This window comes from Canis lupus, chromosome 21 (assembly GCF_048164855.1).
Source record: "Canis lupus baileyi chromosome 21, mCanLup2.hap1, whole genome shotgun sequence".
NCBI lineage: Eukaryota > Metazoa > Chordata > Mammalia > Carnivora > Canidae > Canis > Canis lupus.
Window position 1 is genome coordinate 15,044,415 of NC_132858.1, and position 21,614 is coordinate 15,066,028.

The 21,614-nt window shown below is 36.1% G+C and overlaps 1 protein-coding gene across 1 annotated transcript; it reads right to left on the minus strand.

The window, feature by feature from the left end:
- Positions 1-11,173: 11,173 nt before the first annotated feature.
- OR4C5 (olfactory receptor family 4 subfamily C member 5) lies at positions 11,174-12,171 on the minus strand. The gene has a single exon (XM_072791866.1). The coding sequence runs from the start codon at positions 12,104-12,106 to the stop codon at positions 11,174-11,176; it is 933 nt and encodes a 310-aa protein (XP_072647967.1). The 5' UTR covers positions 12,107-12,171.
- Positions 12,172-21,614: the final 9,443 nt, after the last annotated feature.

A 21,614-nucleotide genomic window follows, 5' to 3' on the forward strand; every position in this document is an offset into this window, starting at 1 on the left:
GGAGTCAGCTTGGGTTATGAGCACATGGTCCATCTGGAAAGATCATAGATTTCTTTTTTTAAAAAAATGATATATTTATTTATATGTATTTTTTTATTGAAATTTGATTTGTCAACATATAGTATAGCAACCAGTGTCCATCCCATCAAGTGCCCTCCTCAGTGCCTGTCACCTGGTCACCCCATCGCCCTGCCCACCTCCCCTTCCACTTTCCCTTGTTCGTTTCCCAGGGTTTTGTCATGTTTTGTCACCCTCTCTAGTTTTTCCCACTCACTTTCCTTCCTTTCCCCTATAATCCCTTCACTATGTCTTATATTCCCTATATGAGTGAAACCACATAATGACTTTTGACTAGTATTTTTAATTCAACACTAAAATCTTCCATCACTTCTTTGGTCCTGGTGTCTGGGATTGATGGACCACACCTTCCATCACCTCTACTGCTTTGGAGATAGTTGTAAAAAGAGTCAAAAGGTTAAACTTCTCTTATTCACATACATACATTAAATAGTGACAATATGTCATAAACTCTAGAATAAAAGCAACGTGTTATTATGAATGTTGACTTATGATTGACTTCCAGACTCTGGTTCTGAAACCTTACAGATGGCTTTCTTTCATTGTTTTTGGGACAGATTTCATCAATGGCAATTATTTTGAAATTATATTTGCTCATTGGCATGAATATAGGTATATGACACAACATTCTTTAAAAAGTCAACTGTATATCAGATAGGAAAGTGCCATCCTTACTATGTCTATACAAGCATTGTTCTTTGAGCTGTGATTCCTTTCTGTCAAACGAATGCACATACACACAGAGAGACAGAGTTGCCGATGGAGTGTTTCCCCTTCAGAATGCCAAGGAACTATATAACAGCTCTCTTAGTTGCATTCACTTGGCAGCCCTGGATGTTGTATCTGGCTAAACATGGCTATTACATACTCACTCTTCCCACATCTTTACATGCAGATGTGTAAGTGATACAAAGATCCCTGAAAGTCCTCAATATTTCTTCAATGAATTATTTATTTATTTATTTATTTATTTATTTATTTATTTATTGTTGTTCAATTTGCCAACATATAGAATAACACCAAGTGCTCATCCCATCAAATGCCCCCTCATTGCCAGTCACCCAAGTCATCCCCACCCCCCGCCCACCTCCCTTTCTACCACCCCTTGTTCGTTTCCCAGAGTTAGGAGTCTCTCATGTTCTGTCTCCCTTTCTGATATTTCCCACTCATTTTTTCTCCTTTCCCATTTATTCCCTTTCACTATTTTCTATATTCCCTAAATGAATGAGACCATATAATGTTTGTCCTTCTCGGATTGACTTATTTCACTCAGCATAATACCCTCCAGTTCCATCTACGTCGAAGCAAATGGTGGGTATTTGTTGTTTCTAATGGCTGAGTAATATTTTCTGTGCAATTGTTCTTTCATCACATATAGAATAATGCTCTAGAATAGATAAATAATTTTAGTCAATTTTACAAATGGAATTAAATGAGTCATGAGGTTTCCCTGAATTTCCTACTATTGAGACAGAAGTACTAAGATAAATACAATTTTTTCTTTTGACATAAGTTTAATCAGTTAAGATGAACTTGAAGTTTTAATTGTCAATTGGTGAAAAAATTGAACATATACAAGAATATATTCTTTTTTGAATGATCTGTGCTTGGATTTTAAATAGGGAGTACATGTTACAAATGACCATGGGATATTTTATTCCTTCTCCCCCTTTATTTCTCCTTCCCCAATCCCTGCCAAAAAATACAACCACATATTTTTTCCTCAAAACTTTCAGGGCACAGAAGTCAGCATCATGACCTCTCACCTTCAATAAAGATAAGGAAAGATATCTTTTGTTTTCCAGAAATCTCAGTCTCTTTAGTTGTTTCTTCTCTTCTCATGGCTCCTATAGGTGGCAAGTATGTGCTTAATCATTATTAATAGATTTAATTCATGAATTCTAACTTTACTGTGGCAACATGAAGGTCACGAAAAGGGGAAACAATTTCAACTTATCACATATAGAAACCTACCCAAGCAATCCACTTCTACATACATGTTAACTACAATGTTAAAAAAGTGACATTAGTGGTTCTCAACAGCATCTTGCGTTGCAGCATTATAGATTACATTTTCTACTTGTATTTTCATGTCATCATGTTCAAATTCATTTTTAGGGAAAAACATTACATTCAATTCACAGAACATAGCTATAAAAACTATATGGTGAAAATACATGGCTAAATTAAGTTGATCTGCTTCTAATTTGAGGGAAAAGGTTTAGTTATTACCAACCTGGATCTAGTTGATTGTGGATTCCACTATTTTTAGACCATACCCAGTTATTTTCTTCTCCTGAGGGCATAGCTCCACAGCTGAAAATACACTCTGTGAACTAACAAGTGGGACACTGGAATTCTCTATTAGACAACTCTTCCAGTCTTGGTCATTTTAGTTTATTTTGGTTCCCATTATTAGTCTGAACTTATCCACAAAAATGAGCATTTTATGTTAGGAAACTTCAATAGCTCTAGGATTTAATTTCTACTCACTTTCTTGGCCTTCTATGAAAGTATAAGCACATCATCAAAATACACATATTTTTTCAGATCTCAGAACTATATTTAATCTAAAGTAAAAATAATGGGAACAAAGAAAAATCTTCAAGTCAGAAAAAGCTAGTATATGGAACTATAAAATGTATAGGTGCATTGGATCCACTTGATTGAATTTTTTTTTTCAAATCCTGCCAAATTTATGTTTCCCAACAAGTTCGTGAGCAGTAGGGAGAAAATTCTTTTTATTCCTGCTTTTAAACCACTAAGCTTGGAAGCAGTGTCTCCCATATAAATTTTAAGCTTGTTGGTATATCCATCTATCATCTATCTATCTATCTATCTATCTATCTATCTATCTATCTATCATCTATCTATCTATCATCTATCTATCTATCTATCTATCTATCTATCTATCTATCTATGCTGCTTCTGTCATTTACTTAAATATCCAATAATTCTTTCTTCATTGACTTAAGAGAAGTATTTAAATAGACTTTCACTAAGTATGGGATTTGGTAATGCATTGATCTCTCAAGTCCTCAGAGGATTAGTAATTGGTCCTGTTGGAATCTTTGCTGGAAGCAACTGCTATAGTCTTTCATTTTCTCCTACTTGGCACCCAGCAGCATCATTAGGAGGCCAATTTTAGAAATGCAGTTGTGCCTTGGTTAAACAGGTATCTCTGGCTGTAGTTTAGGGTGAGATTTTGGTCAGATAACTCGGAAAGCTTCATGATAGGGCTTTGTTGATCATTTTGACATTGGTGAGCCTGGTACAGGATCGGGGGTGGTTTTAGGCATAGGTCAGAGTTCAGAGAATGGATTTCTCTCTGAAAATATGATTGTTCTAACTAATATAGTTGTCCTGAGGATAGAAATGCCAGTTTTTAAGGTTATGTGCCATGTTACCCTGGGAAACTGTGACTTTTAGTGGCTGACAAGGAGACTCAGATGGCAAAATTTTCAGCTACCAAAGATTGGGTAATTTATGAAACATATATCTATCAATTTCCTTTTGGGTGGCGTGTGTCTAGATGGAAGGGTCTCATGATTGTTGAGGGGAATATAGCTTTTCTCTTTATCTCACACAAAAGGAATTATGAAGATCTACAGTAAAGAGGAATGGTTCCACATGGTAGCTATTGAGAAAAATCATAGCTAAACATTATATATGGACATTCAGAGGTAGAGGATGGAAACACTATAGAAAGGAGGCTCCACTACAATCTTTTCTCCCTCCACTTGTGAGGGATTGAAGAGCTGGCTGAAATCCTGCACAGACTCATCTTTAAAAAAATCAACCTTTACCTTTAATGAAACTGATACACTCCCGAATTCCAGAACCAGAATGAGAAACAGTGCCTTCAGCTCTGTCCCCAACAATTAACAATTTTGCTCACTTATGGCTGTCCCTCTCCCTTGTTTTTCTTTTAATTGTGGTAAAATACACATAATAAAATTTTTTCCATTTTAACTATCTTTAAGTGTACAGTTAAGTGGCATTAAGTACATTCACATTGTTGTGCAAACATCTCCAACAACCATCTCTAGAACTTTTTCATTTTTCCACACTAAAAATCCATATCCTTTAAACAATCATTGCTCATTTCTCCCTTCCCCTAGATTCCGGAAAACATTTATTTCTGCTTCTATGAGTGGGACTATTTTAAATATTTCATATTAGTGGAATTATGCACTGTTTTTTCTATCATGGGCTTATTTTACTTAGAATAATGCCCACAAGTTTCATCCATATTGTCACAAAGAGAGAGTTTCCTTCCTTTTTAAGGCTGAAAAGCATTCCGTATATCTATATCTATATCATCTATATCTATATCTTTATACTATGTTTCTTTTTTTTTTTAAGTCATGCATCTGTTGATGGACATTTAGGTTGTTTCCACAGCTTAGCTATTGTGAATAATGCTGAAATGAACATAGGAGTGCAAAGAATTCTTTGAGATCCTGATTTCAGTATTTTTGGATTATACCCAGAAGTGGGATTGTTGGATCATATGGTGTTTTTAATTTTTTGAGGAACCTCCATACTGTTTTCCAAAGTGACTGTACAAATTTACATTCATACCATTAGTGAACAAGCGTTCCCTTTCTCCACATTCTTACTAATACTCTCTCTTGTCTTATCGATAATGGCCATTTTAACAGATGTGAAATGACATATCATTGTGGTTTCGTTTTGTATTTCCCTGATAATTAGTAATGTTAAGCACATTTTCATTTACTTGTTGGCCATTTGCATATTTTCTTTGTGCTAATGCCTATTCAAATCTTTTGTCTATTTTTTAAAAAGCTTTTATTTTTGTTTATTCATGAGAGACATGCAGAGACATAGGCAGAGGGAGAAGCAGGCTCCTTGTGGGAAGCCTGATATGGGATTCAATCCCCAGGATCCTCGGATCATGACCTGAGCCAAAGGCAGACACTCAACCACTGAGCCACTCAAGTGTCCCTCTTTTGCTTATTTTTAAATTGGACTATTTTTGCTATTGAGTTGTATGAGTTCTTTGTACATTTTGGATGCTAACCCCATATTAAATATATGTTTGCAAATATTTTTCCCATTTATATGTTGTCTTTTCACTCTGTTAATTATTCCTTTGTTGTACAGAAGATTTTCAGTATGATGTAGTCCTGTTTGTCTGTTTTTGCTTTTGTTGTCTGTTCTTTTGGTGTCATATCCATGAAATTGTAGTCCATTCCCATGTGATGAAGATTTTCTGCTATGTTTTCTTCTAAGAGTTTTATAGTTTCAGACCTTACATTTTAAGTACATTTTAAGTTGATTTTTTGTGAAGGTATAAGGGTTCAATTTCGTTCTTTTGCATGTGTATATCCAGTTTTCCCCAGCACCATTTGTTGAAAAAATTATTCTTTTCCCATTATGTATTCTTGCCACCCCTGTCAAACATAGTTGACTATATGTATATGCATGGTTTTACTTGTGGGTTCTCTATTCGGTTGCATTGGTCTATATGTCTATCTTTATGCTGGTACCATACTGTTTTAATTACTATAGCTTTGTAATATAGTTTGAAATCAGGAAGTGTGATGCTTCTAGCTTTGTTCTTTCTTAAGGTTGCTTTGACTATTTGGGGTAATTTGTAGTTCCATATGAATTTAAGGTTGTTTTTTTCTTTTTTTAAGATTTATTTATTTATTTTAGAAAGAGTGAGGGCATGAGTGAATGGAGGAAGGGGCAGAAGGAGAGGAGATCTCAAGCAGACTCCCTATTGAGATCAGACTCTGGCTTGGGGTTTGATCTCATGATCCTGAGATCATGATGTAAGCTGGAACCAAGAGTTGGATGCTCAACTTCTGAACCACCCAGGTGCCCCAGGATTGTTTTTTCATTTCTGTGAAAAATTTCATTCAGACTTTCATTGGGATTGTACTGACTCTAGATCACTTTGGATAGTATGAGTATTTTGACAGCATTGACTCTTACAATTCATGAACACAGGATGTCTTTCCATTTTTTGGCCTTTTTTTTGTTTGTTTTTACTTTCTTTCATAAATGTTTTGTCATTTTCAGTTTACAAATCTTCAAACTTTTTAGTTCATTTTATTTCTAAATTTTTAATTCTTTTTTTTGGTAACAGTAATTCTGGACTTATAAAGCAAGTTTAGAAGTGTTTTTTCCTTTTCAGATTTTTAGAAGTATTTGAGAAGAATTGGCATTTATCCTTTAAATTTTAGATTTCACCCGTGAAGCCTCTGGTGTGGGGTTTTTCTTTCTTGGGAGGTTTCTCAGTATGGATTCCATTTTCTTGCTCATTATTGTTTTTTTCAGATTTTCTATTTCTTCGTGCTTCAGATTTGGTAAAATGTATATTTATATTTATATATTTCTTCCAGGTTATGCAATTTATTACCATATAATTGTAATAATTTCTTATAATCCTTTTATTTCTGTGGCATGAGTCTTTCATTTCTGATATTTTCTCAGTCTAGCTAAAGTTTGTCAGTTTTGTTTTACTTTAAAAAACAACTCTTAGTTTCATTGATTTTTTATATTGTTTTTCTAGTCTATTTCATTTATTTCTGCTGTAATCTCATTCACTCCTTCCCCTGCAACTTTGGAGTTAGTTCTTTTATTTCTTTTTTCTTTTTTTTCTTTTTTGTTAGTTCTTTTCTGATTTCTTAAGGTATACTCTTAGGTTACTTGAGATCTCCTTTTTAAATGTAGGTATTAATTGTTATAAATTTCTCTTCTACGTAAAGACTGCTAACTCTGGGAAACGAACCAGGGGTGGTGGAAGGGGAGGAGGGCGGGGGGTGGGAGTGAATGGGTGACGGGCACTGGGGGTTATTCTGTATGTTAGTAAATTGAACACCAATAAAAAATTAAAAAAAAATTTCTCTTCTAGTATTGCATCCCATAGGTTTTGGTGTACAGTTTAAAATTTTTGTCTTGAAATGTTTCTTTTTAAAAAATATTTTATTTATTTATTCATAAGAGACACACAGAGAAAGAGGCAGAAACACAGGCAGAGGGAGAAGCAGGCTCCATGCAGGAAGCCTGATGTGGGACTAGATCCCAGGACTCCAGGATCATGCCCTGGGACAAGGCAGGCACCAAACTGCTGAGCCACCCAGGGATCCCCTATTTTGAAATGTTTCTAATTCCCCTTTTGGTTCTTCTTTGACCCATAGATAGTACAATAATGTGTTATTTAATTTCCATGTATTTGTGATTTTTCAGTTTTCCTTCTGTTTTTGATTTCTAGTTTCATTTCATCGTGTTCAGAAAAGATACTTTGTATGATTTTAATCTTCTTAAGTTTTTCAAGACTTGTTTTGTGACCTACCATATGATCTATCCTGCATAATCTTCCATGTGCACTTGAGACGAATATATATTCCACTGCTATTGGGTGGACTGTTCTATATATGTCTGTTAGGTCCATTTGGTCAACACTGTTGTTCAAGTCCATTGTGTTCTTACTGATTTTCTGTGTATATGTTCTAACCATCACTGAAAGTGGAGTATTTAAATCTCTTACTATTATTGTGTTGTTGTCTATTTCTCCCATTAGATCCTTTAATATTTGCTTGATATATTTAGGTATTCTGATGCTGGGTGCATAAATATTTATAATGCATCTTCCTGGTAAACTGACCCTTTTATAGTTATATAAAGTCCTTATTTATGACATTTTTTGTTTTAGAGTCTATTTTGTCTGACCTAAGTATAGTCCTTGCCCTCTTTCAGTTGCCACTGCATGAAATATCTTTTTTCATCACTTCACTTGAAGACAATGTGTGCCCTTAAATCTTAAGTGAGTCTCTTGTAGACAGCATATAGTCATATTAAAAAAAATCCATTTAGTCATTGTGTCTTTTGTTTGAGGAGTTAACTCATTTACATATAAAATAATTATTCATATGTAAGGACTTACTCTTGCTATTTTGTTTTCTGTGTGTCTTGTAGTTCTTCCGTCCCTCTTTTCCTTTCTTACTGCCTTCCTTTGTATTTTGTTGATTCTTTAGTATTGATATGCTTTCATGATTTTCTCTCTTTGTTTTGTAGAACTTTTGTTCTCAGTCAAATCTGGATCTCCTTTTATATGGGTTCTTTCTCTTAGAATGGCACTGTGTCTGTAACTCAGATTATTTCCCATTGCATTGGTCTGTAATTGGTCTAAAGGTTGGCATTCAAATTTGAATGTGTAGACTTTTTGTTTTGATTACTCAATTATCATTAACGCTCTCTTTTGTACCAGATACTTTTGTTCCTATTAGTTGAGGCAGAAATCTATATAACAGCTATTTCAGAGGTGAAGTGTGTCTTTCTTTTTTAAAGACTTTTTTATTGGAGTTTAGTTTGCTGTCATATAGCATAACACCCAGTGCTCATCCCACTAAGTGCCCCCCTCACTTCTAATCACCCAGTCACCCCAACCCCCTACCCACTTCCTCTTCCACTACCCCTTGTTCATTTTCCAGAGTTAGGTGTCTCTCATGTTTTGTCACCCTCACCGATATTTTCACTCATTTTCTCTCCTTTCCCTTTATTTCCTTTCACTAATTTTTATATTCTCCAAATGAATGAGACCATATAATGTTTGTCCTTCTCCCATTGACTTATTTCACTCAACATAATACCCTCTAGGTCCCTCCACGTTGAAGCAAATAGTGGGTATTTGTCATTTCTATTGGCTGAGTAATACTCCATTACATAGGTAGAACACATCTTCTTTATCCATTCATCTGTCGATGGGCACCAAGGCTCCTTCCACAGTGTGGCTATTGTGGACATTGCCGCTATAATCATCGGGGTGCAGGTGTCCCGGCATTTCACTGCATCTGTATCTTTGGGGTAAATCCCCAGCAGTGGAATTGCTGGGTCGCACGGCAGCTCTATTTTGAACTCTTTGAGGAAGCTCCACACAGTTTTCCAGAGTGGCTGCACCAGTTCACATTCCCACCAACAGCGCAGGAGGGTTCCCCTTTCTCCACATCATCTCCAACATTTGTTGTTTCCTGTCTTCTTAATGTTCACCATTCTCACTAGTGTGAGATAGTATCTCATTGTGCTTTTGAGTTGTGTTTCCCTGATGGCCAGTGATGTGGAGCATTGTCTCATGTGCTTGTTGGCCATGCCTATGTCTTTCTCTGTGACTTTTCTGTTCATGTCTTTTGCCCATTTCATGATTGGATTGTTGGTTTCTTTGCTGTAGAGTAGAATAAGTTCTTTAGAGATCTTGGACACTGGTCCTTTATCTGATGGGTCATTTACAAATATCTTCTCCCATTCTGTGGGTTATCTTTTAGTTTTGTTGAGTGTTTATTTTGCTGTGCGGAAGCACCCTTTTTGAACTTGGCCACAGCAACTTCTTGCAAGATACATCCATGACGGCCAGAGAAACAGAAGCAAAAATGAATCACTGAGACTTCATCAAGATGAAGTGTGTCTTTGACCGGAAATTATCTTTCTGGGGAATCATGTGTGAGATTGTTCTATAGCTATATCTAGAAGAATTTCATATCATTTTTTTGTCTTTAAGCAGAGAAAATAATTTATTCTAGGAAGAGCCCAGATTACCGTGTAAATGGTGCCCCTGTAATCGTGCAACAAGGCAGCATTTATTTTGGGATGAATCCTCTCTCATTTTTCAAAACAAATTCATTTTTGTTTGATCTTTATTTCTCAGCATAATAAATCTACTTTGACTACATAGTTGGGATTAAAGCTATGAATTTTCAGTAAAACACATAATAATTATGCCTTTTTTTAAAAAAAAGATTTTATTTATTTATTCATGAGAGACAGAGAGAGAGGCAGAGACATAGGCAGAGGGAGAAGCAGGCTTCCTGTGGGGAGCCCAATGCGGGACTTGATCCCAGGACCCTGGAATCACAACCTGAGCCAAAGGCAGATGCTCAACCACTGAGGCACCCAGGTGTCCCACCATTATGTCTTTACCTTAAATATTTTAATTGTCCTATTGGTTATATAATCTATACCCAAAGCTTTACAGAGAATTGTTTCTTAAGCTGAGAGATTTTCTATATATTGTGACACTTTATGCTGATAAGCAATGCCTTTTGATCAACAACTTGTAAATACAGAGGGGTTTCTAATTGGAAGAGACTTTAGTCTCTTAAATGATTATTTAATCAATTACTGGTATGAAAGATGAACCATCAAAGATTACAGAAATGGTCAACATCATGTGTCATCAGGGAAATACAAATCAAACCCACAATGGGATACCACTTTACAGCAGTTAGAATGGCTAAAATAACCACAAATGTTAATGAGGATATGGAGAAAGGGAACCCTCTTACATTGTTGGTAGGAATGCAAGCTGGTACAGCCACTCTGGAAAACTGGATGGAGGTTCTCCAAGAAGTTAAGAATAGAGCTACCTAGGACCCACCAATTACACAAGGGTATTTTTCCCAAATATACAGATGTAGTGAAATAATGGGACACCTGCATCCCAGTGTTCATAGCAGCAATGTCCATAATAGCCAAACTATGGAAGGAGGCCAAGATGTCCTTTGACATATAGATGGATAAAGATGATGTAATATTATTCAGCCCTCAGAATAAATGAATACCTACCATTTGCATTGATGTGGCTGGAACTAGAGGGTACTATGCTGAGTGAAATAAGTCAATCAGAGAAAGACAATTATCATATAGTTTCACTCATATGTGGAATATAAGAAATAGTGCACAGGATTATAGGGGAAGGGAGGGAAAACTGAATGGGAAGTCATCAGAGAGGGAGAAAAACAATGAGAGACTCTTAAGTATAGGAAATAAAGTGAGAGTTGATGAAGGGGAGGTGGATGGGGGATATGGTAATTGGGGGATGGACATTAAGGAGGGCATGTGATATGATGAGCAATGGATGGTATACACAACTAATGAATTATTGAACTCTACATCTGAAACTAATAATGTGCCATATGTTGACTAATTGAATTCAAATAAAAAAAGATTACAGAAAGCAAGGGAAGCAAAATATACTTAAACTCACATATTTTGACCTGAAGGCCATTGATCTTTCTGTTAGTCATACTTGTTCTTAAAATATGAATGACGTTTGTCTTATTTTTCTTTTCTAGTCACATGAATTGTTATTACCCAAGATTACTTTGTGGCTCCAGAGCTTCCTCATGGCATTTTTCACTTCTGAGTTTCTGAGGGTATAGATTAAAGGATTTAACATGGGTGTTATCATAGTATAAAACACAGCCACTGCTTTGTCGATGGGGAAGGTGACCATGGGCCTAAGGTACACGAATATACAGGGTACAAAGAATAGGACAACTACTGTAACATGGGAGGCACAAGTAGAGAGAGCCTTACGCTGTCCTTCAGTGCTGTGAGTTCTTAGAGAGTAAAGGATGAGGACATAGGAGGTGACAAGAATAGAAAAAATGAGCAGACACATCAGCCCACTGTTGGCGGCGACAAAAAGTCCAAAGATGTGAGTATCAGTGCAGGAGAGTTTTAGCAGAGGAAAAAGATCACAGATGAAATGGTCAATGACATTGGGGCCGCAGAAGGGCAACCAGACTATAAAAAGAATTTGAATCAGAGCATGAAGAAATCCCCCAGCCCAGGCCATGGCCACCAAGTTGGCACACATTTGCCTGTTCATTGTGATCATGTAGTGTAGGGGCTTGCAGATAGCCACGTAGCGGTCATAGGCCATCACTGTGAGCAGAATAATCTCAACTCCCCCAAAGAAATGTTCTGCAAAGAGCTGAGTCATGCACCCACTGAAGGAGATAGTTTTCTTTTTAGCAAGTAAGTCAAATATCATTTTGGGAGCCATAGTTGAAGAGCAGCAGCTATCTATGAAGGACAGGAAAGACAGAAAAAAATACATGGGGGAGCCCAGGGCTCTGCTGGTGCTGATTGTCACGACAATGAGTAAGTTGCCTGCCACAGTGAGAAAGTAGATGACTATAAACACAGCAAACAAGAGTTTCTGCACATCTGGGTTCTGTGTCAGGCCAAGCAGGATGAATTCCGTCACGTTGTTCATTTGTTCTGTGAACCTACTTTGGCATCTGGATAATTGATTTATCTGCAAACAGCACAGGGATTGCAATTGTTGCAGGCACATTTTGATCCAGCAAATGATTTCTGTCAGGATTGTTTTTTGTGAAACTTATGGAAACCCCAAGCAGATAAATTCATACATAAATAAAGTTGGGCCTTATTACTGGTCATATAATGAACACATAACATAGCCTCTTTAGCCTCTGACAGATACAGATACGTAGACATATGCACACACACATTCACATACACTCATCCATAGACATAAATACAGTTTTACAATTGTACGCTCCTTCCTGTAATTGCGCACTGGTGGATATTCTCTGAACAATTGCGATTGTGTTTTCTCCCATATGAAAACTGGAATGAAAGGAGGACCTGTAAGGAGGAGCAAAGGCTTGAATTCATGAGAAGCTACTGCCCTGGGTCTCTTCTCTTGTCACCTGTGCTGCTGAGGCTAAGCAGCAATTTGTTATTCTTGTTGCTTGTAACTTGTTTCAGGGTGACTATAAAATATCAGGCAACTCCAATTTGAAATTAAGAATAAAGTAGTCACATTTCAGAAAAAACTGAGTGTATGTTTGAGGTTCCACTGAGATTATCTGGCAGTTAGATTGGTGAGCTTACACCACATTTAAACAGAATTGTCTAAGAACATCATCAAACAAGAAAAAGGGAGAATATCCTGAAGAGGATGAAAGAACATGATTCAATGCAAAATTCTCCAGATTTATTAGAAACTTTAGAATTCCCTGTGGGGAGAATTTGTTTTATGTAGTTTTCAAGGGTATTTGGCATATAAAAACTCAGTTTAAGGAAGGCTAGGAGAAACTCTGGATGTATTTAGAAAACACATTTTTTAAAGACAAGGAAGCAAGAGCATATAATTTGTTGGATGTTCTTTACAGTCAGATAGACTGCTTCTTCATTCTGTTTTCGCTGCTTAGCAGTCATGCAATGATATGTACAGAACTTAGTCTTACTGCGTCTAAACTTTCTCACTTATAAAATAGGAAAAATAACAAATAGCACAGGGGGATTGAAGAATATCATTCCTACATAGACCAAAGTTTTATCCCAAGGGTAAAACATAGCTTTCTTACACACTCCAAATTCTTGAAAGAAGAATAAAAATGAAAAGACTTCACATATAATTATTCTTATCCTTGAAATATTTGATTGACATAATATTAAGGGAGAACATACATGAAGATAAAATAAATGAAGTATTGAAGAAGTTAGAAAACAGCCAGTTATATCCAGAAAAAAGATTGAATGCAGAAATCAGTATATCATAAAAATACTAGATTTGATAAATCCATTCAAAAGTTTTTTTAATATTTCAAAAGTACAAATAACTATGCACAAATACAACTGATAATGAAATAAGCTTAATAAGAAGCAAGTGTGATCATATTACAAAAGTACCTTATTTTTAAAGAATATTTAAAAGGATATGTGTAGTTCATAAAACATTTTTCAACATCTGGATAGGTATTTTTCAAAATAGAATAAATCTTCATGACATCACCCCCAAAAAAAAGAGGTAAAAGAGAGAACAAAAAGAATAGAGTGTATTAAACGTTCAAATAAAATATAGATTCATTCAAAAACAGAACACAAAGAAATAAATATATAATCTCTGAATGGGGAAGAGTATGTTAAGCAAAATGCACTGGTATGAGATACAGGAAAATGGATTCAGTTACATAAAGATCTAGAGCAACTGGAAAAATACTTACAACAAGTATAACAAGTAACCATTATTATAGAATTTTTTTTTTTTTTTTACTAAAAAGGTCTACTTATACCATTATGAAAACAAGGGCAAAGCTAATAAAAATATCACTCTCAGGTTAAAGTAATAGACACCTAAAAATTCTCTATTTCACAAGTCATCAAAGAAGTACCATATAAAAACAGTGAGATGCTTTTAACTGGCAAGTTGGCAAAAATTTATGACAGTTATATTACGCAGTGCTGGCAGCTGTGTGTTGATATAAAATATTTGGGAAAGAAACTTGACTCTATGTAATAAGGGCTTTATAAATGGTAATGTCCAGAACTCCTTACGCTTGGGAATCTATTCTAGTTAAAAAATATGGACAAAAATTATGCATACAGGTAGTATTTTGTATTTTTTAAATAATAATTAAACATAATCCAAATTTCTGCATAGAGATGAATAACTGAGCAATTATAGTGATGAAATATCAGGTGGACATTGAAGTTATTTACAAGAAAAGTTAATAGTGTGGAAAGATCCTTCCAAAATCATATTGAGTGGAAACTACAAGATATGAAACAGTTTATATATTATGATCTAAATTGTTCCAAATGACATATATACATAGAAAAGTGTCTGAAAAAAGTCCCTTGCAAAGACTAATAGTGCTTACTTGAATTATAAGTTAAGGGCAATTTTTATATTCTTTAAATTTTTTTAATCTAAATTTTCTACAAGGAGAATAGATTACTTTTATAATCAGTGGAACAAGTTAGTAAAAGAAATATTTTCTTAGTCTCTTTTTGGGTTCATAATATCCTGAGTGACTGCTTTTCTTAATAGACCTTATATGTGACAGTAGATACTGATATTTAAATCTAACTCACCTTAAAATGGAGGACCCTAGTATCACCTGGAGAACAGAATATTAATTAAAAAATTACAGGTTGTACCTACCTGCATGAATGCATTTGAGAAAAAAGTAACAGATTCATCTTAATTTGGAGCACACTTGACATGGAGGTAGCAATCACTGACCCATTCCTAGTGGCTTCTTTGCAAGTTCATTCATTTTTATGTTAGGTATAATATTTCTCTAATTCACTTTGTGACTTGAAAATGATTGCAGAGAGAAACTTCCTAAATAATTCTGAGTTCATTGGCTAGGTTTAGGTTTGCTTCCTAGGGTCGTACCTTCCTCTGAATGTGACACATGAACATCTCAGCTCAGATCATAAATTTCTTTACCTAGCTTCCAAAGTGTTAGACTTCATACCATATAGAGGGAAAAAAAATCTAACCATTGGGGGGACATCTCTTTCCAAGCCAGCTTACTGCCTATTTGCCAGTACTTTTTTGGTGACTAGATGAGGAATATTATAAAGGCCACTTGATCTAAAGCCTTGATAATAGTAAACTTTGTTAAAACAGAAAAATTAGGGATTGCAAGCACCATCCTATCAGCAACAAATGAAAGATGCCTTGGAGTAGCAGGAAAGTTAGCTGAAGTTAGCTCTTTAAGCCTTTTTCTTAGTAAGACTATGCTCAGTCAGAGATACCTCCTTTGGTCTTGGAAATCTGGATCCAACTGTATTGGAAACTCAGAACAAAACAGCTTCCGTGATGTGTGGCTGGTTATTTTTATGTGGTCAGCTGGATCTATCTTTATCAATATTTTCCTGTGTGGTTTCAGGGAAGTATTTAAATAGGTATTACTCAAGTGCAAGGAGTTAAGGAGGCTCTGTCCTCTCAGCTCCCAAAGGATTAGAATTAGCAACTTCAATCAAGATGGTAGCCACACCAATTCATGATTTCTCTCTTGTTGCTATGGCATCTGTGACCAAAGGGATAGGAGAGAACCAGTTGGGTTGGGTTAGCAGCCCCTCTATGACTGTGTCTAGAAAATGATCTTAGAGTATGGGACACATGGCACAGAATATTCTAGTCATGAGAGTATGGATGCATGAGTCAGTGAGAGTCTATAAAATAGCCTTAATACTACCTATCTCACAGAGGTCTGGAAGTGGGGTGGGGATTGAGCAAGATAACACATGATAGTATCTAAACCAGTGAAAAACTGCTATTCTATTGCTAATGCCCCAAGGATGGACACATGTAGGCTAGAGAAAGTGCTCTTAATAATAAAAATCTGAATCATGCTGAAAAGAAAATGTTTTGCTGTATCTTCTATTTGCTAACTGTGTGACTTTGTTCTTCAGCCTCTTTTTACCCAAGTTCCCACATCTATAAAAAAGTGGGTGATAATGGTACCCGTCATAGGACTGTTGTGAGGTTTTACGAGATAATGCATGTGAAGTGCTGGAATTGTGCCTGGCATTGAGCAAAGGCACACTGCTGTCTGCCATTTTCTGTGCAGAACATTAAAGCTCATGGTATGACCAGTTTGGGTCTCTGGCAAGAATTGCCCCAACTAATATAATAATATAATATAATATAATATAATATAATATAATATAATATAATAAATATAAAAATATAATATAATATAATAAATATATAGTATGGTGCTTGCAATCCCTAATTTTTCTGTTTTAACAAGCTATATAGATATAACTTATCTTCTTACTCTTATGGTTGCTAGAATCTGGCTACATACAGAAAGGAGAGAAGAAAGTTTTAAAGTATCAAATACTGATTCATAAGTCAGTATAATTCCAAAATCTTGCTACGAATATTTGACCTTGTCATCACTAAAAATCTGACAGGGAATTTGGGAGTCCTTGAAAAGGTTGTAGGAATAAAGGAAATGTGGACACAATGAGAACTGACAAATAATAAATTTATGCCAAGTATGGTATTTCATATAATTCTCACATAAACCCCATAAAGAAGATATTAGTAATTATATTTTATGTGTGAAGAAGTTGATGCTCACGTGAGCATTATTTGGTCAAGATCAGAAAAGCTAATCTTTGGTAGAGCTTGTATTTATTTATTTATTTATTTATTTATTTATTTATTTTTAATAATAAATTTATTTTTTATTGGTGTTCAATTTGCCAACATACAGAATAACACCCAGTGCTCATCCCGTCAAGTGCCCCCCTCAGTGCCCGTCACCCATTCACCCCCACCCCCCACGCTCCTCCCCTTCCACCACCCCTAGTTCGTTTCCCAGAGTTAGGAGTCTTCATGTTCTGTCTCCCTTTCTGATATTTCCCACTTTTTTTTTTTTAGTAGAGCTTGTATTTAAATACAAGAATCTAATTCTAAGCCTGAACTGTAGCAATTATGCTGTTGTAGCAGTTAGACACTGATTCTGTGATGTGTCTCATGTACTAGGAATGATGGGTGTGGGGGTGCTGATCTAGACCCTGGTGGGTTATTTAGAGGCCCTGGTTCTACCACCAGTGGCTGGCAGGACACATTCCTCAGACAGATCCCATGTGTAGCAGTGACATGAGGAGAGCCACAGAGAGAAAAACATTTTTAATCTTCCTTTCCTGCTTTTGGCTCCAATATGGGAGATATGCCTAGACATTATCTTGGAAGTTTTGTTTCTGGGAATTTTCTGATGCCTGTAGAATAGAAGAATGACTGAGCAGATGTTAGGACCAAGGACATCCTCTACATGAATGAGATGTGGTAGGGTCCTAGAGAAATAATGCACCAAAGCCATAAGCCTGGGTGTGATACTTGGTTCTTCTATTTACAAGATTCTGTATATGTTACTTCACTTAGTAGAGCCTCTAAAACAGCCCTAAATAGATTTGGTTTGTTGGGAAGAACACTGAGAGACTGAATATAATATCGTCCAATGAGTGTGTTATGCATAGAAAATACTTGGGAAATATTTTTCTGAAATAAATTGAGAGAAATGTTTGCATTTTATACAACTGTGATACTATTGGCTATTATTTATTGAATCCTGGCCAAGCTGTGTGATCTTGGCTAAGTTATTCATCTTCTCCATAGCTTGGTTTCCTTTTCTGCAAAATAGAGAATGTTATGTCATGGAGTTGTTATCAGAATTAAATTAGTCAGTGAATGGGATATGAGATTGAGGGTGAATATTTTTCAGCATAGGAGAAACTTGATCATGTTTAAATGCTAGTGGGGTAGAGCTAAGAGAGAGGGTGGGGGAGGGGCAGAGAGTTTGATTACAGATCTGAGGAGTGTGCAGCGGAGGCACCACAGAGTGGCTATTTTGCAGCTTCTTTCTTTGTAACAAAACTCCATTTCTTCTGGTTTAGGTGGCCAGGTGTTTGGGGTAAAGTGTGGTCCATTCCCAGGCCAGAGTTGTGAATCTGGATTAGCCTAAGGCAATTAAGGTGATTTTCTCCTCTTTTCCAGTGATCAGTTTAAAGGTGGGCATGTGACACAATTCTGGCCAATGCAACAAGATAGAAACTATGGAACTTTTTCTGGGTGTTGCTTCTCTGTTCCTAAAAAGAGAATCATGAGAAAAATTTCTCTTCTCTGAAGAATGCCTTCTGTAAAGGATGCTGGAATTGCCACCTAGAGGTGCATCAGTGGGCATGTGAACTGAAAATTGCCTTAAACAGCCAAAGGGTGCACACTGTTTGCAAGGTGATTGCTTGCTTGTTATTGGACTTTATTTGAAACTGCCTTGCTTTTTTACGGAAGGATATAACATTATTTGGAGATCTGAAATATCCATAAGTCCCAGATTATATTAGATAATCATTCTAGTAGGTAGAGAAATGAACAGAATATTTCTTTTATTAAATTGAAATGTAAATAGAGAACTTGCAAAAGGGGGAACCTATTGAATACATGAACAAGTGGCTATGTTGCCTTTGAGCCCTACATTAGCTCCTTCTGAGGAGTTACCTAACTTCATTGCTAAATGGGTCCTTCCTTATGATCAATTTTTGGGGGATGCCTAATAAACAGTATGGTTTATAGATGATGGCTTGAGTTTGGAGAGCCATCACTCAGTCTGGAAAGCAGCTGTGTAAAGGCTGATTAATTGAAGAGGAAACTAAATCCACTCAGTGGGTTAAGAGCGGTGTTCCTTGTAGCACCAGAAGAACTAGATTATTGCTATCGTGATATGGTATGGCTTTTCTGAGGCTTGGGCAGTAGTCAATGGACTGGCAATGCAGACTGCAAAAGGGTCATTGAATGACCAAAAGATGAGGAGAACCCTGGGTTATATCAAATGAAGGATCCCAGTGAAAATTAATTTAATAGTGAGAAGTAATTGCTGCTAGAAAGGGAGCCAATCAGTTAATGATAATGTACCTGTTATTTTGTTTAATACTGGTGTAACTGGTAGGATTAATTTTATTTTAACAAAATCTATAATACTGATATGATCAAATGTATTGGGAAATTGAATTAACTTTTCCCCATGATGTCCATACAGTGAAATCTGGTTAGAGGAGGGACTAGAATTAGTTAACAATGAGTCAATTGTTATACTAAATCAATATATTGATACTTTTCATAAAATCTTAATTTCAGTAGTGGGAGGAGATAAAATAGTTTTTTAAACTTGTGCATGATGGTGAACAAGTTTGTGGTGGAATATTTGGTTAACTGAAATGTTTCTTTAAAACAATACCCATTCCCTATTTGATGACACAAGTTATTAGCACTTTGGAACTTGTGGATTTTTTTTTGCCTGTTCTATCAATGGTGCAAAACATGCAGGAGAAGGAATGATTATGAGTGATTTAATCTTGACCAAGAATCAGAGGGTGGACTGTGTAAGAAAGTTATTTTACTACTCAACAGGAAAGTCTGTTCTTATTTCTGGTTATGCAGATCTTTGACCCTTGGCTAGAATAAGACCAGTAGGATTTTTGGTCCCAAACTTCCCTGATGACTCCAAGAATCATTTTTTCCTGATGGCTTTTAGTTGGTATAACTGGCTTGACCAGAGGGACATAAACACCTCATTGTAAACTTATGCCTTGAGTTCTCCTGAAGCTAAGATTTCTCTCATGCTGGTCTTGGTGGTTCAACTGAAGATGACGCTTGCTTGTCTGTGTGAACGAGGACTTTTGAGAGATTGTTTGGATATCTCTTGGACCTTCAGTGTTTGCCAGATGCTTGCTTCACAGTATCATTGGTCTTTAAAAAAAAGCATTATGCGAGTATGTTTTGTGGGGCTTGTGAGTCCTTTCAAACAGGCAAACTTGTGAAATCTTTTCTGTTGATGACTCCCCTAGAAATATTTTTAGGGTTAGTAGCATAAAATGAGATGAACAATGATACAATTCCACAATTTTACATTTTCACCATTTCACAACATTTTTCTGTTGTATTGCCTGACCTAGTGCAGATTATTATGTGTTTAAACTTATGTGTACTGAAGGAAGCTAATATTGATGCCCGAGACACAATATCTTTGCAATTAAAATTGAAAATATGTTTTCCTAAGATATTTTAAGGAAGATCATAACTTCATCTCCTGTAGCCAATTTAGGGATAACTGTAAATGTAGCTCCATTACCAAGTGGCAAGGTCAGTCCTGTGATTCTTTTCCTATCAGAGCTTAGACAATCTGCCTGGGTGTGTACCCAAAGAGGTGTTAACATAACTGCCGTTCTAGTCAGCCCTGTGGAAAAAATAGTATAGTTGATCTAGAAAATCTGATGACAGGGAGAGATTGTGGGCCAAAAGTAGTAATAAATAGAAACAGACAGAAGCATTTATAAGTGGCTCATGATTCCAGAGCAGAATGCAATCATGCTATTTTCAAGAGACCACTTTGGAACAAGAGAGTATTCTTACCACCTCTGTCATATGTCAATGAGGAAAGACTGACTCTAGAAAAACCTGCAGACTTGTTTTCTTCATGGTAGGGGACTTACCCTGATTTTCAGGCTGTACCTAAAAACTTCAACTTGATCATTTGGAGAAAAGAAGTGAGGTTACACATTGATAACCCAATTTATGGACAGTTAGAGTTTGGCTTGGGGTTTATAGGCTATATTTACCATGTGCTCATTTTTCAGTTGACCTGAGAAGCACTACCAATTAATCACATAGGAGATATAAGGTTGAATAAGATACACTCCACGTGGCCACAGATGGATATGATAAGTTGCTAAGCTGACTGATATGATGGGAAGTAGAATCTTGCTGACTTCCAGGTATGACAGAGCTTGATTTGATCCTTTGAATATACAAAATGTGGAAGTGGAAAGAATGTGTTTAAGGAAAGCAGAAATGAAACTCAGACAGACTTGAGGGAGGCCAACTTGGGTTTGTTTTAATGGCCCAGTATGTCTGACTTCTCTCCTTTGGAGTTATGTAAAAGATATTTATGGAAATTGCTATGACATACCAGATGGAACAGTATTTGGGATGGAACATAGCCAATTGATAATCTCATAGGAGCATGCAGTATTTTTTGGTGATATCTTTTTCCCAAACTGCACAAACCCATCCATGTCCAATGGTAACAAAATATCTGGTGATTTAATTAGCACTGTTACTTAATAACCACCTTTTCTTTATAATCTGCAAGGATCTTAGTTGCTGAGTTTGGGGGTACTGAATCCGTCCAAAATAATGTTCATAGAAGTGTTTCATGATAAGAAAGATTTATTTCCCCAAACAGGGACACTAGAGGGATATCTTGCAGGAGATAGACTATGGCTAGAAGTTGGCTTGGAATAATGAAGCAATAATGAGGGGACAAAGTGGATATTTGCTATAATGGAATATCATACCTGTCACTTTTGATGGGAGAAGACTTGCAGACTTGTACCTTATGCAGGAAAACATACTGGCTATTTTAATCACTGTGTAATCTGATGGTTATGAA

Excerpts from the sequence above, each read along its gene's own strand:
- OR4C5 (XM_072791866.1), bottom strand. The coding sequence starts at position 12,106 with ATGAACAACGTGACGGAATTCATCCTGCTTGGCCTGACACAGAACCCA.